Raw genomic sequence first — 15559 nt, forward strand, 5'->3', positions numbered from 1 at the left:
TTCAGCAAACGGATAACCTGCACCTACTTACTTACCTGTCTGTCTACCTGCCCTTATGTCTGTCTGCCTTTTCTGTCTGTCTGCCTTTTCTGTCTGTCTGTCTGTCTACCTGCCCTTATGTCTGTCTGCCTGTCTGTCTGTCTGCCTGTCTGTCTGCCCTTATGTCTGTCTGCCTTTTCTGTCTGCCTTTTCTGTCTGCCCTTATGTCTGTCTGCCTTTTCTGTCTGCCCTTATGTCTGTCTGTCCTTTCCGTCTGTCTGCCCTTTCTGTCTGTCTGCCCTTTCTGTCTGCCTGTCTGCCCTTTCTGTCTGTCTGCCTGTCTGTCTGTCTGTCTGCCTTTTCTGTCTGCCTTTTCTGTCTGCCCTTATGTCTGTCTGCCCTTATGTCTGTCTGTCCTTATGTCTGTCTGCCCTTATGTCTGTCTGCCTTTTCTGTCTGCCCTTATGTCTGTCTGCCCTTATGTCTGTCTGCCCTTATGTCTGTCTGTCCTTTCTGTCTGTCTGTCCTTTCTGTCTGTCTGCCCTTTCTGTCTGTCTGCCCTTATGTCTGTCTGTCCTTTCTGTCTGTCTGTCCTTTCTGTCTGTCTGCCCTTTCTGTCTGTCTGTCTGTCTGCCTGCCTGTCTGCCCTTTCTGCCTGCCTGCCTGTCTGCCCTTTCTGTCTGTCTGCCCTTTCTGTCTGTCTGCCTGCCTGCCTGCCTGCCCTTTCTGCCTGCCTGCCCTTTCTGCCTGCCTGCCTGCCTGCCCTTTCTGCCTGCCTGCCTGCCCTTTCTGCCTGCCCTTTCTGCCTGCCTGCCCTTTCTGCCTGCCTGCCTGCCTGCCCTTTCTGCCTTTCTGCCTGCCCTTTCTGCCTGCCTGCCCTTTCTGCCTGCCTGCCTGCCTGCCCTTTCTGCCTGCCTGCCTGCCCTTTCTGCCTGCCTGCCCTTTCTACCTGCCTGCCTGCCCTTTCTGCCTGCCTGCCCTTTCTGCCTGCCTGCCCTTTCTGCCTGCCCGCCCGCCCGCCTCACCCCACACTAACGGTCTCACCCCCCCACACTAACTGTCTCACCCCCCCACACTAACGGTCTCACCCACACTAACGGTCTCACCCCACACTAACTGTCTCACCCCACACTAACGGTCTCACCCCCCCACACTAACGGTCTCACCCCACACTAACGGTCTCACCCCACACTAACGGTCTCACCCCCCCACACTAACTGTCTCACCCCACACTAACTGTCTCACCCCACACTAACTGTCTCACCCCACACTAACGGTCTCACCCCACACTAACGGTCTCACCCCACACTAACGGTCTCACCCCACACTAACAGTCTCACCCCCCCACACTAACGGTCTCACCCCACACTAACGGTCTCAACCCACACTAACGGTCTCACCCCACACTAACGGTCTCACCCCACACTAACGGTCTCACCCCACACTAACAGTCTCACCCCCCCACACTAACGGTCTCACCCCACACTAACGGTCTCAACCCACACTAACGGTCTCACCCCACACTAACGGTCTCACCCCACACTAACGGTCTCACCCCACACTAACTGTCTCACCCCACACTAACTGTCTCACCCCACACTAACGGTCTCACCCCACACTAACGGTCTCACCCCACACTAACGGTCTCACCCCACACTAACAGTCTCACCCCCCCACACTAACGGTCTCACCCCACACTAACGGTCTCAACCCACACTAACGGTCTCACCCCACACTAACGGTCTCACCCCACACTAACGGTCTCACCCCACACTAACGGTCTCACCCCACACTAACGGTCTCAACCCACACTAACGGTCTCACCCCACACTAACGGTCTCACCCCACACTAACGGTCTCACCCCACACTAACTGTCTCACCCCACACTAACGGTCTCACCCCACACTAACGGTCTCACCCCCCCACACTAACGGTCTCACCCCCCCACACTAACTGTCTCACCCCACACTAACTGTCTCACCCCACACTAACGGTCTCACCCCACACTAACGGTCTCACCCCACACTAACGGTCTCACCCCCCCACACTAACGGTCTCACCCCACACTAACTGTCTCACCCCACACTAACGGTCTCACCCCACACTAACGGTCTCACCCCACACTAACTGTCTCACCCCAAACTAACTGTCTCACCCCACACTAACTGTCTCACCCCACACTAACGGTCTCACCCCACACTAACTGTCTCACCCCACACTAACTGTCTCACCCCACACTAACGGTCTCACCCCACACTAACAGTCTCACCCCCCCACACTAACTGTCTCAACCCACACTAACTGTCTCACCCCACACTAACTGTCTCACCCCACACTAACGGTCTCACCCCACACTAACGGTCTCACCCCACACTAACGGTCTCACCCCACACTAACGGTCTCACCCCACACTAACTGTCTCACCCCACACTAACTGTCTCACCCCACACTAACGGTCTCACCCCCCCACACTAACGGTCTCACCCCACACTAACGGTCTCACCCCACACTAACTGTCTCACCCCACACTAACGGTCTCACCCCACACTAACGGTCTCACCCCACACTAACGGTCTCACCCCACACTAACGGTCTCACCCCACACTAACGGTCTCACCCCACACTAACTGTCTCACCCCACACTAACGGTCTCACCCCACACTAACGGTCTCACCCCACACTAACGGTCTCACCCCACACTAACGGTCTCACCCCCCCACACTAACGGTCTCACCCCACACTAACTGTCTCACCCCACACTAACGGTCTCACCCCACACTAACGGTCTCACCCCACACTAACGGTCTCACCCCACACTAACTGTCTCACCCCACACTAACTGTCTCACCCCACACTAACGGTCTCACCCCACACTAACAGTCTCACCCCCCCACACTAACTGTCTCAACCCACACTAACTGTCTCACCCCACACTAACTGTCTCACCCCACACTAACGGTCTCACCCCACACTAACGGTCTCACCCCACACTAACGGTCTCACCCCACACTAACTGTCTCACCCCACACTAACGGTCTCACCCCACACTAACTGCCTCACCCCACACTAACTGTCTCACCCCACACTAACTGTCTCACCCCCCCACACTAACGGTCTCACCCCACACTAACTGTCTCACCCCACACTAACTGTCTCACCCCACACTAACTGTCTCACCCCACACTAACTGTCTCACCCCACACTAACGGTCTCACCCCCCCACACTAACGGTCTCACCCCACACTAACTGTCTCACCCCACACTAACGGTCTCACCCCACACTAACTGTCTCACCCCCCACACTAACTGTCTCACCCCACACTAACGGTCTCACCCCACACTAACTGTCTCACCCCACACTAACGGTCTCACCCCACACTAACGGTCTCACCCCCCCACACTAACTGTCTCACCCCACACTAACTGTCTCACCCCACACTAACTGTCTCACCCCACACTAACGGTCTCACCCCACACTAACGGTCTCACCCCACACTAACGGTCTCACCCCACACTAACGGTCTCACCCCACACTAACGGTCTCACCCCACACTAACTGTCTCACCCCACACTAACGGTCTCACCCCACACTAACTGTCTCACCCCACACTAACGGTCTCACCATGCCGGACAGCAGCAGTGTGTTCTTGACGGTTCCGAAGCGCTTCACCAGCACCTGGACGTCCAGGTGGGCGGTGGGCGTGTCCGGGACGTTGGTGACGACCAATAGGCTGCCCCAGACCACAGGACCTGTCTGTTGGAGCAGAGGAGACATGATGGGTCACTGGAGGATCGATCCATTTTATTTATTTGATCATTTATAAAAGATACATATAAAAGCTGCCCAGTAGGAATACATACATTTAAAAAAATCATTGAGGTTAAAAACACAATAAAGCCAAAAGGCTTATTTCCATTGTGTCCCTCTGGGGGTGGGGGTGGGGGGGGCAGTTGGCTGGCAGAAACAGTAGAGCAATATATAGTAGGGATGTCCGATATTATCGGCCGATATTGGAAATGAAATATGGAAAATTATCGGTATTGGTTTAAAAAAATATATATATATTCTTTTTTACATTTATTTAACCTTTATTTACCCAGGCAAGCAAGTAAGAACAAATTCTTATTTTATTTATTGTCAAAAGTATGTAAATGTAAAGAGATATGTAATGTTAATTACCTGAAAAAAAAAATTTTGGGGGGGGACCCTGCATATATCGGTATGGGTTGATATCGGTTATCGGAAATTAAGAGTTGGACAATATCGGTATATCGGAAAAAAAGCCAATATCGAACATCCCTAATATATATAGTATAGCCCAAATACAAAAACAAACCACACAATTTCACTACATTAAACAAGTCAAAGCCAAATACACAATCAAATTAAATTTATCTACAGCATTCCCTTTGTCTAATTAATAATAAAATCCAAGCTCCATCTCTAAACACACATTACACGTCAGTTTTAACCACTCATCCTATCCTTCCTGGCCTCTAAGAGAATCCCAGAGGCCGACGCCAGCCACCGTCTTAACCTCTTCCACCCAAATGACATCACGTCATAAATCAATCTGTCTACACTGTCTGACAAAACTATCGGTTTATTTTTCAAACGTATTCAAGTATAAACATCATAACCATGTCACAACAGCAGTTATAATGTATATTATCATCAATACGTTAGTTTACCAATTAGGGCTGGGCGATAAAACAATAACCATATATTAGGGCTGGGCGATAAAACAATAACGATATATTAGGGCTGGGTGATAAAACAATAACCATATATTAGGGCTGGGCGATAAAACAATAACCATATATTAGGGCTGGGTGATAAAACAATAACCATATATTAGGGCTGGGCGATAAAACAATAACCATATATTAGGGCTGGGCGATAAAACAATAACCATATATTAGGGCTGGGCGATAAAACAATAACGATATATTAGGGCTGGGTGATAAAACAATAACGATATATTAGGGCTGGGTGATAAAACAATAACCATATATTAGGGCTGGGCGATAAAACAATAACCATATATTAGGGCTGGGCGATAAAACAATAACCATATATTAGGGCTGGGCGATAAAACAATAACGATATATTAGAGCTGGGCGATAAAACAATAACCATATATTAGGGCTGGGCGATAAAACAATAACCATATATTAGGGCTGGGCGATAAAACAATAACGATATATTAGAGCTGGGCGATAAAACAATAACGATATATTAGAGCTGGGCGATAAAACAATAACCATATATTAGGGCTGGGCGATAAAACAATAACGATATATTAGGGCTGGGCGATAAAACAATAACGATATATTAGGGCTGGGCGATAAAACAATAACGATATATTAGAGCTGGGCGATAAAACAATAACGATATATTAGAGCTGGGCGATAAAACAATAACCATATATTAGGGCTGGGCGATAAAACAATAACCATATATTAGGGCTGGGCGATAAAACAATAACCATATATTAGGGCTGGGCGATAAAACAATAACCATATATTAGAGCTGGGCGATAAAACAATAACCATATATTAGAGCTGGGCGATAAAACAATAACCATATATTAGAGCTGGGCGATAAAACAATAACCATATATTAGGGCTGGGCGATAAAACAATAACCATATATTAGGGCTGGGTGATAAAACAATAACCATATATTAGGGCTGGGCGATAAAACAATAACCATATATTAGGGCTGGGCGATAAAACAATAACCATATATTAGGGCTGGGCGATAAAACAATAACCATATATTAGGGCTGGGCGATAAAACAATAACCATATATTAGGGCTGGGCAATAAAACAATAACGATATATTAGGGCTGGGCGATAAAACAATAACGATATATTAGGGCTGGGCGATAAAACAATAACGATATATTAGGGCTGGGCGATAAAACAATAACCATATATTAGGGCTGGGTGATAAAACAATAACGATATATTAGGGCTGGGCGATAAAACAATAACCATATATTAGAGCTGGGCGATATGGCCTCTAAATGATATCGCGATATTTTTTGGCCATATCACGATACAAATCGTGATATTTTGCACACTTAAAAATGCTTGATTTTACCCTTTGATGCATACAGTCACGCCAATATGATGATTATAATAGTCCCTGCAACATATGTTTGCATTATTAAACCATGAAGATGCTTTAAAAAATTATTAAATTAAAATGTACTAAGAGGAGTCTACTGACACACTAATAAACATTTTTATTTACATGGTAAATGGCTTTTTACATCTACATCTTTACATCTAAGACAATTTATATGGTAAATGGCTGCTTTTTTATATAGCGCTTTTATCCAAAGCGCTTTACAATTAGTTCCTCACATTTGACCCGTTCACTCACACGTTCACACACCGACGGCGGAGGCGACCAATGCGAGGTGCCGACCTGCTCATCGGGAGCAGTTAGGGGTTAAGTGTCTTGCTCAAGGACACATCGACACGCTGCCCGGGAATCGAACCGGGAACCTCCGGATTGCCAGACGACTGCTCTACCTCCTGAGCCACTGTCGCCCCACATAAAATATATATATAACCCAGGGGGGGTCAGGACCCTAACCCAGGGGGGGGTCAGGACCCTAACCCAGGGGGGGCTCAGGACCCTAACCCAGGGGGGGGTCAGGACCCTAACCCAGGGGGGGCTCAGGACCCTAACCCAGGGGGGGCTCAGGACCCTAACCCAGGGGGGGGGGGGTCAGGACCCTAACGCAGGGGGGGCAGGGCTGTACGCTAAGCTTTTTCACTAGGGGCACACTTGCCCCTAAATGAGAAATTTAGGGGCAAAGAATATTTTTTAGGGGCAAATTTTTAAATAACTATTTTACCATTATAGTAGGGCTGGGCGATATGGCCTCTAAATGATATCGCGATATTTTGACATTTCCTCTAAAGCACTTAAAAATGCTTGATTGAACCCTTTGATGCATACAGTCACGCCAATATGATGATTATAATAAGTCCCTGCAACATATGTGTTACATCCCAATGTATATATTCCCCAGTGTGTGTCTCCATGTGTGTGTGTTCTCCATTTTTGTTTCCTCCCTCCAGCCATTGTTCCCTCCACCATTGGTCCCTGCCAGGCCTGCCCTCACATTATAGCAACACAGCACCGATTGGTGGATGGTTTTCCAGACTCCAACACTCAATCAACACCACCCAATCATGGATCACCCCACACCTGTTAAAACATGGCTTCTCACTTCAGTCTTTCTCTCTCTCTGGCATGAAGCTAGGCCTAGTGTGATTTTGTAACCTGTAACTTTGACAATATTGCATTTTGTTTATTGGCCTTTGGTGCTTAGTGGAAATTTCCTTGTGTGTGTATGGCCACAGAGAGAGCATTGTTAGTTATAGTTTGTTTTTGTATATATTCTGCCTTTGTTTTATTTGTCATTAATGTGTTTTTCTCTCTTTCTCAGGAAGCACAGATGGGGTGAGCTGCCATTTCCTTTGGATATTGTTTTCTCCTGTTTTGGTTAGGTAAGAGTAGTTTAGGTAATGTAATCTCTTTTACCATAGATTAGATTTGGGTTTATTTGGAGTATAGTGGTGTTTGTTTGTTGTTTTGGCCTGGGCTCACCCCTGAGCTACATGTGCTTCCTTTGCATCTATTCAATAAATATCATTGTTGTTTACAAACGTGGTCCATCTTTTCTGTCAACCAACTGTTATGTTACAGCCCTTTACCCTTAGACTCACAGGGGTCGTAACATAAATGGGGGCTCTGCCTGGATCTTGTAACCCGTGTTCAATTGTTGGTTGATGGATTTGGTGAACTGTTTGTTTACACTTGTATAGTTATTAATTAATTTGTGTGTAAAAATGGCATTTGTGTAAAAAAAATAAAATAATGGCAGTTAGTACTTTTGATCTGGGGAAATTCTTGAGCAATCCTACTTGAGAAGCGCTGGATAGCTGCCGCAAGGCAGACTTAGTGGAGATTGCCACACATTTTAAACTCTCGGTTCAACAAAAGCATCTTAAGCGGGATATCAGGTGTCTTGTGGTAGATAAGCTGTTGGAGCAGGGGACGCTTGTTTTACCTGTGGTCTCTGATGAACATGCAAGTCCTCCTGGTGAACCTACGGAAGCACAGCCTTCTGAGGAGCAAGCCCATGGTGCTGAAAAGGCAGGTGTGAGAGTCACATTGCCACATTTTCACTTGGCCTCTCCTGTGTCATCTGGGTCTCGAGAAGGGGCCCAGGTCAAGGTTAGAATAGCCCGTCTCCAGATGGAGGCTCAGGAGAAGGCACAAGCACGTGAGGCGGAGTATCGGCTTCGTAAAATGGAGCTTGAGGCGGAAAATGAAAGGGCTGTTAACATCCGTAGGTTGGAGCTTGAGGTGGAAAAAGAGCTCAGACTGCGGGAGTTGGAGCTGGGAGACCAAAGGAGTGGATCCAACTCTGCTACACCGACTCCTCCACAAGGCCCGGGTATGTCCTCCTCCACAGCTTATTCATCACACACTTTTGATATAAGTAAACACATTGCTTTGGTGCCTCCGTTCCGAGAGACAGAAGTTGATACTTATTTTAATGTGTTTGAGCGTATTGCTGCTTCATTGCGCTGGCCAAGAGAGGTCTGGCCTTTGTTGCTTCAATGCAAATTGACTGGTAAAGCCCAAGAGGTTTGTTCAACACTTTCCCTAGAAGATAGTTTACTGTATGATACTGTGAAGGCTGCCATCCTTCGTGCATGAGCTTGTGCCCGAAGCTTATAGGCAGAGGTTTCGCAGTCACAAGAGAGCTGTCAACCAGACCTTTGTAGAGTTTGCTAGAGAGAAGGGAACTCTCTTTGATAAATGGTGTGCAGCAAGCAAGGCCTCAGATCTTAACTCTCTCAGAGAACTCATTCTATTAGAAGAGTTTAAGAATCGTTTGCCAGAGCGTATTGTAATTTACCTGAGTGAGCAGAAAGTGTCCACTCTGCAGCAAGCTGCTGTATTAGCTGATGAGTTTGCGCTAACCCATAAAACTGTTTGTAGATAGGCGTGACTAGTTTCTCCCCCATGATTTCTCTCAGAAACATTCTGTCCCCAACCATTCAGAATTCACACACCCCCGACCAAAAATGTCACCTCCACGCTCAAAAGAGGAGCGGACATGTTACTACTGTCATAAGCCTGGTCATGTTATTTCTGACTGTTTAACATTGAAACGTAAGCAGCAACCGTCCTCTCAGAACTTTAGACAACCCAAAGGGGTTGGTCTGATTAAAATGGCACCTGATTCCGATCAACAGATGCACAATGATCAGGATGTTCTCGATCCTTGTTTCAGGCCATTTACTTCCAAGGGTTTAGTTTCCTTGACAGGGGATCCAAAAGATCAGTGTACAGTTCAGATCTTACGAGATACTGGAGCCTCACAATCCTTTATCCTCTCTGATGTACTACCTCTGTCTGAGAAATCTTCCTGTGGTTCTAGTGTCCTAGTTCAAGGTATTGAGATGGGTTTCGTGCCAGCCCCGTTACACTGTATTCATGTACAATCTGATTTGGTCACTGGTTTCTTTAAAATAGGGGTGAGACCTTCCTTGCCAGTTAAAGGCATTTCCTTTATCATGGGAAATGATTTAGCTGGAGGACAGGTGAACGCTGTGCTGGAAGTGTTGGATCACCCAGACACAGATTCTCTGCCTGATGACTTGTCACAGAACTTCCCTGAAGTTTTTTCTGCAAGTGTTGTCACTCGGGCTCAATTGAAAAAGAGAGGTGATGAAATTAATTTGTCTGACTCTGTTTTTGCTTCAGCTTTTGTCAGGGAGGAGTTGCTGGCTCCAACTTCTGATACCGCTGACAAACCACCGACTCATAGTAAGGTACCCCCACAGACAACTGTAACTAGTTCCGACGCATTGAAGTTACCCGTTACTCGTGAAATGCTAATTACTGCCCAGAAGGCTGACCCTTCTCTTGCAAAATGTTTCTCTTCTCTTGAAACAGAACAGAGGAGAGAGTTGCATTCTTATTTTGTAGATGAAGGAGTTTTGATGCGTACATGGAGGTCCCATGGTACTAGACTGGCAGAGCATGCACAATCGGAGATAGGGCTACCAGATCAGGTACCAGACTGGAGCACTGTTTATCAGATTGTTGTCCCTGCAGTTTATCGTCAGCATGTACTGTTCCTGGCCCATGACCACCCTTGGTCTGGACACTTGGGAGTCACTAAAACATACAACAGAATACTTCAACATTTCTTTTAGCCCGGTTTGAAGTCCGATGTAGCACAGTACTGTCGTACCTGTAGTACTTGTCAGATCACCGGAAAGCCAAACCAGGTAATTCCACCTGCTCCCCTCTGTCCTATACCAGCGGTCGGTGAACCATTTGAACATGTCATAGTTGACTGTGTTGGTCCGTTGCCAAAGACCAAAGCCGGCAATCAGTTTTTGTTGACAATAATGTGTACCGCCACCCGTTTCCCCGAGGCTATCCCTCTTCGCAGAATTACAGCGCCTGTAATAATTAAGGCTTTGACGAAGTTCTTCTCCACGTTTGGACTGCCTAAGGTAGTACAAACGGACCAAGGCACCAACTTCCTGTCTAGGTTATTTGAGCAAGTGTTACAGTCCCTGGGTATCCGACATATAGTGTCCAGTGCCTACCACCCTGAAACTCAGGGGGCTCTAGAACGTTGGCATCAGACATTAAAGTCCATGTTGCGTAAATATTGCTTAGACACAGAGAGAGATTGGGATGTCCCCCTTGTTCTATTTGCTGCGCGAGAGACCATACAGGAGTCTCTTGGTGTCAGTCCTGCTGAGCTTGTTTTTGGGCACACTGTTAGAGGGCCTCTGAAAGTTCTTAAAGAACGGTTCATGTCAAAGGGTGGCAGCACACCCACTAATGTTCTAGATTTTGTTAGCCAGTTTCGAGAGCGACTGCATCAGGCGTGCTCTCTCGCGAAAGAAGCGCTCTCTTCTTCCCAGAGAACTATGAAACGGCACTATGACGAGAAAGCTGTTTCTCGATCTTTCCAGCCAGGTGATAAGGTTCTAGTCCTGTTGCCTATCCTTGGTTCTGCTCTTTCCGCTCGTTTTTCCGGACCGTATGCAATAGACAAGAAGATAAGTGATACAGACTATGTGGTTCGCACCCCTGATCGTAAACGTCACTCTCGTGTTTGCCACATCAATATGCTTAAACCATATTTTTCCAGAGATAGTGTGCAGGTGAAGACCTCAGACCAGACAGCCGGACTGGCCGTCTCTGCTGTTGCCTCAACTCCAATAGTTCCGGACTCTCCTGACGTTAGTGGTGAGGATGTAGATGGCTTAGAGTTGCGCAATGCAGCCCATCAGGGTGCTAGATTGTCCAACACTGAGATGTTATTGAACCTGCCCACTCACTTAGCACACTTACCTGAGGAGCAGCGAGAGGACATCACAAATTTGATTCAGGCCTACATGGCTCCGTTTGGTGATGTTCCCTCCTGTACTTCTGTATTGGCCCATGATATTAATGTTAACAATGCTGTGCCTATCAAGCAACATGCATACCGTGTTAACATCACCAAGAGGGCCATGATGCAACAGGAGGTTGACTATTTGTTAAAACATGGTTTAGCCAAGCCAAGTTGCAGTCCCTGGAGTTCACCTTGCTTGTTAGCTCCCAAATCGGATGGAACTCCTAGATTTTGTACTGATTTCCGAAAGGTAAATGCTGTCACCGTGCCTGATTCCTTCCCACTGCCCCGCATGGAAGATTGTATTGACAACCTTGGATCTGCCACCTATGTTAGCAAACTAGATTTGTTAAAGGGTTACTGGCAGGTCCCTTTGACCCCCCGTGCCTCGGAAATCTCGGCGTTTGTTACTCCTGACAATTTTTTGCAATATACTGTAATGCCTTTTGGAATGCGTAATGCCCCGGCCACTTTCCAGCGACTGGTGACCCTAGTCCTGGCTGGTGTTCCAAATTGTAATGCCTATCTCGATGACCTGGTTGTCTATTCGACCAACTGGCGTGACCACATGACAACCTTACAAACTGTCTTTGACCGCTTAGCTGGAGCCTCCCTGACCCTTAACCTTGCCAAGTGTGAGTTCGGCAAGGCTACGGTTACCTATCTTGGTAAGCAGGTAGGACAAGGCCAAGTGCGTCCGGTGGATGCAAAAATATCTGCAATCACAACTTTTCCAGTGCCTACTACTAGGCGGGAATTGCGTAGATTCCTTGGGATGGCTGGGTATTACCGTGGTTTTTGCCGAAACTTTTCTTCTGTCGTCACTTCTCTCACTAGCCTGTGTAGCCCGTCCAAACCATTCATTTGGACAGCTGATTGTCAAAATGCATTTGATAGTGTTAAAGCTCTCTTATGCAGTTCCCCTGTTCTCTCTGCTCCAGATTTCTCCCTGCCGTTCCAGCTGGAGGTGGATGCCAGCGGGGTGGGAGCTGGAGGAGTGTTATTACAGGAAGATCACGATGGTGTCAGTCACCCGGTTTGTTATTTTTCCCGGAAATTTAACAAACATCAACTAAACTATTCCACTATTGAAAAGGAGACTTTGGCTATGTTGTATGCGTTGCAACATTTTGAGGTGTATGTCGGTTCGAGCGTATTACCAGTGGTAGTATACACCGACCACAACCCATTGGTTTTTCTGTCGCGGATGTACAACCACAATCAGCGCCTCATGCGTTGGGCGCTCATAGTGCAAAATTATAACCTCAGCATAAAGCATAAGAAGGGGTCTGAGAATGTGTTGGCGGATGCTCTATCTCGGAGTTAAATCTCTGTTGCTGTCGACTCGTTGTCTGTTGCTGTCGACTCGTTCTACTGTATATTGCTGTCGACTTGTTCTATTTTGCTGTCTACTCGGTCTATGTTGCTGTGGACTCGTTTTATGTTGCTGTCGACTCAGTCTCTCTTGCCGTCAACTCGTTCTGTCATTGTTGCCCCGAGTGGTTGTTGTACCAACTGCTAGTTTTTTATAGCTCATTGTTTTGAAGTACATGTTATCTCAGAGATGTTATCTCGTTGTTAAAAAAAAAAAACATGTTTAGTTGGTGTTAATTGTCAAACATGTTTTTGTCTTATGTATGGGGGTGTTACATCCCAATGTATATATTCCCCAGTGTGTGTCTCCATGTGTGTGTGTTCTCCATTTTTGTTTCCTCCCTCCAGCCATTGTTCCCTCCACCATTGGTCCCTGCCAGGCCTGCCCTCACATTATAGCAACACAGCACCGATTGGTGGATGGTTTTCCAGACTCCAACACTCAATCAACACCACCCAATCATGGATCACCCCACACCTGTTAAAACATGGCTTCTCACTTCAGTCTTTCTCTCTCTCTGGCATGAGGCTAGGCCTAGTGTGATTTTGTAACCTGTAACTTTGACAATATTGCATTTCGTTTATTGGCCTTTGGTGCTTAGCGGAAATTTCCTTGTGTGTGTATGGCCACAGAGAGAGCATTGTTAGTTATAGTTTGTTTTTGTATATATTCTGCCTTTGTTTTATTTGTCATTAATGTGTTTTTCTCTCTTTCTCAGGAAGCACAGATGGGGTGAGCTGCCATTTCCTTTGGATATTGTTTTCTCCTGTTTTGGTTAGGTAAGAGTAGTTTAGGTAATGTAATCTCTTTTACCATAGATTAGATTTGGGTTTATTTGGAGTATAGTGGTGTTTGTTTGTTGTTTTGGCCTGGGCTCACCCCTGAGCTACATGTGCTTCCTTTGCATCTTTCAATAAATATCATTGTTGTTTACAAACGTGGTCCATCTTTTCTGTCAACCAACTGTTATGTTACAGCCCTTTACCCTTAGACTCACAGGGGTCGTAACAATATGTTTGCATTATTAAACCATGAAGATGCTTTAAAAAATAATTTAATGAAAATGTACTAAGAGTAGTCTACTGACACACTAATAAAAAAAATTATTTACATCTAAGACAATTTATATAAAAACTCTTGGGTGCCTTTTACACAGTACTGTGTTTTCTATCCACTTTAGCCAAACACACACACACACACATATATACACACACACACACACACACACACATATATATATATATATACACACACTACTGTGAGAAAATAATAATCACACAGACTTAATGATTTTAGAATATTTCAGATAATGAAATTAAATGTTTATATCATCAACTATCCAGTTAGTATTTATACTGTGTGTAACATTTGGCTACTTTAAATCATTGAATGTAGAGAGAGAGAGAGAGAGAGAGAGAGAGCGAGCCCCCCTTCGGGTTTTGATCGTCTAAGCTGCCGTAGGTGATGACGTCACACTCGAATGTAAACAGGAAGAGATGGAGACACACGGAGATGGGAATTGAATGATATACAGAAACGAATAACCAATAAATATGAAGTTATGTTTAAACTTCTGTTGTCAAGCGTTGTCAATATAACCCACCCCCTTTCCTCACGAATGGAACTAGTCTTGTGGAGTCCGCTTTGACCGTTTTCCAGGGTTAGCAGAGATCGCTAGTTAGCTTAGCATAATCCTAATGGAGACCTTGGTTAGAAGCTACCGTTAGCTCATTGCTCGTGTCAATTAAATTGCATGTTATTAAAGGTCCGCGCTGGTCTGTCTAATGAAATTACAACCGCAACATTATATTGCACTGTACAGCCCTGGTTGTAGGCTAATGTTTTACTACAATTTGTATGGATTAATTTAGGAGTGAAATGCGAATGAAGGGTTGAAATCACCACTCGCAAGCTTGCCCCCAGATATTATTTTAAACTCGCACGGACCAAATTAGGGGGCAATTTACAGTGTACAGGCCTGGGGGGGGGGGGGTCAGGACCCTAACCCAGGGGGGGGGGGGTCAGGACCCTAACCCAGGGGGGGGGGGGGGGGGGGGTCAGGACCCTAACGCAGGGGGGGGGGGGGGTCAGGACCCTAACACAGGGGGGGGGGGGGGGGGTCAGGACCCTAACCCAGGGGGGGTGGGGGGGGGGGGTCAGGACCCACACCCAGGGGGGGGGGGGGGTGTCAGGACCCAGCAGTACAGAGTCACAGTATAGATCAGTGATGATGGACGTCAGGACAGAGAGACTCACCGACTGGTCCAGCGGCCCCTTCATCAGGTTGTACAGCGCCACCTAGGGGAGGGGACGGGAGGAACCTAAGTTAAAACAAGTGCTGTGGCACAACTCAATGACACTATAGTCACTTTAACCCTTTCAATGCCACACGACAGCCCGGTTAACCCTTCTTCACTGTGACAATACAGAAGGTTTAGCCCATAGTAAAGGGTTACCCCTTCTGTCGTGTGGCAGTGAAAGGGTTAAAGGAGACATGTTTTAGTCCTTTTCTACGGGGTCAGGGGTCAGGTTTAAGGTCAGGGTCAGGTTTAAACCCTTACCGGGGTGTGCAGGCCTCAGGTTGACCTCTGAACCCTAAGTTAACCCTTACCGGGGTGTGCAGGCCTCAGGTTGACCTCTGAACCCCTAAGTTAACCCCTTACTGGGGTGTGCAGGCCTCAGGTTGACCTCTGAACCCCTAAGTTAAACCCCCTTACCCCGGGGTGTGCAGGCCTCAGGTT

At 46.8% G+C, this 15559-nt stretch overlaps 1 protein-coding gene across 1 annotated transcript in view; it reads right to left on the reverse strand.

The window, feature by feature from the left end:
• The window catches only part of LOC311232732 (uncharacterized protein), a 123375-nt gene that overhangs the window by 44468 nt on the left and 63348 nt on the right, over nucleotides 1–15559 (reverse strand). Inside the window, exons 13-14 of the mRNA XM_084338313.1 lie at nucleotides 15075–15116; nucleotides 3603–3734 (exon numbers count right to left, since the gene is read on the reverse strand). Of these exons, the coding sequence (XP_084194439.1) occupies nucleotides 3603–3734; nucleotides 15075–15116 (174 nt within the window). The remainder of the gene's footprint in view (nucleotides 1–3602; nucleotides 3735–15074; nucleotides 15117–15559) is intronic.

The sequence above is a fragment of the Notolepis coatsorum genome (assembly GCF_963971535.1).
Source record: "Notolepis coatsorum genome assembly, contig: SUPER_7_unloc_2, whole genome shotgun sequence".
NCBI lineage: Eukaryota > Metazoa > Chordata > Actinopteri > Aulopiformes > Paralepididae > Notolepis > Notolepis coatsorum.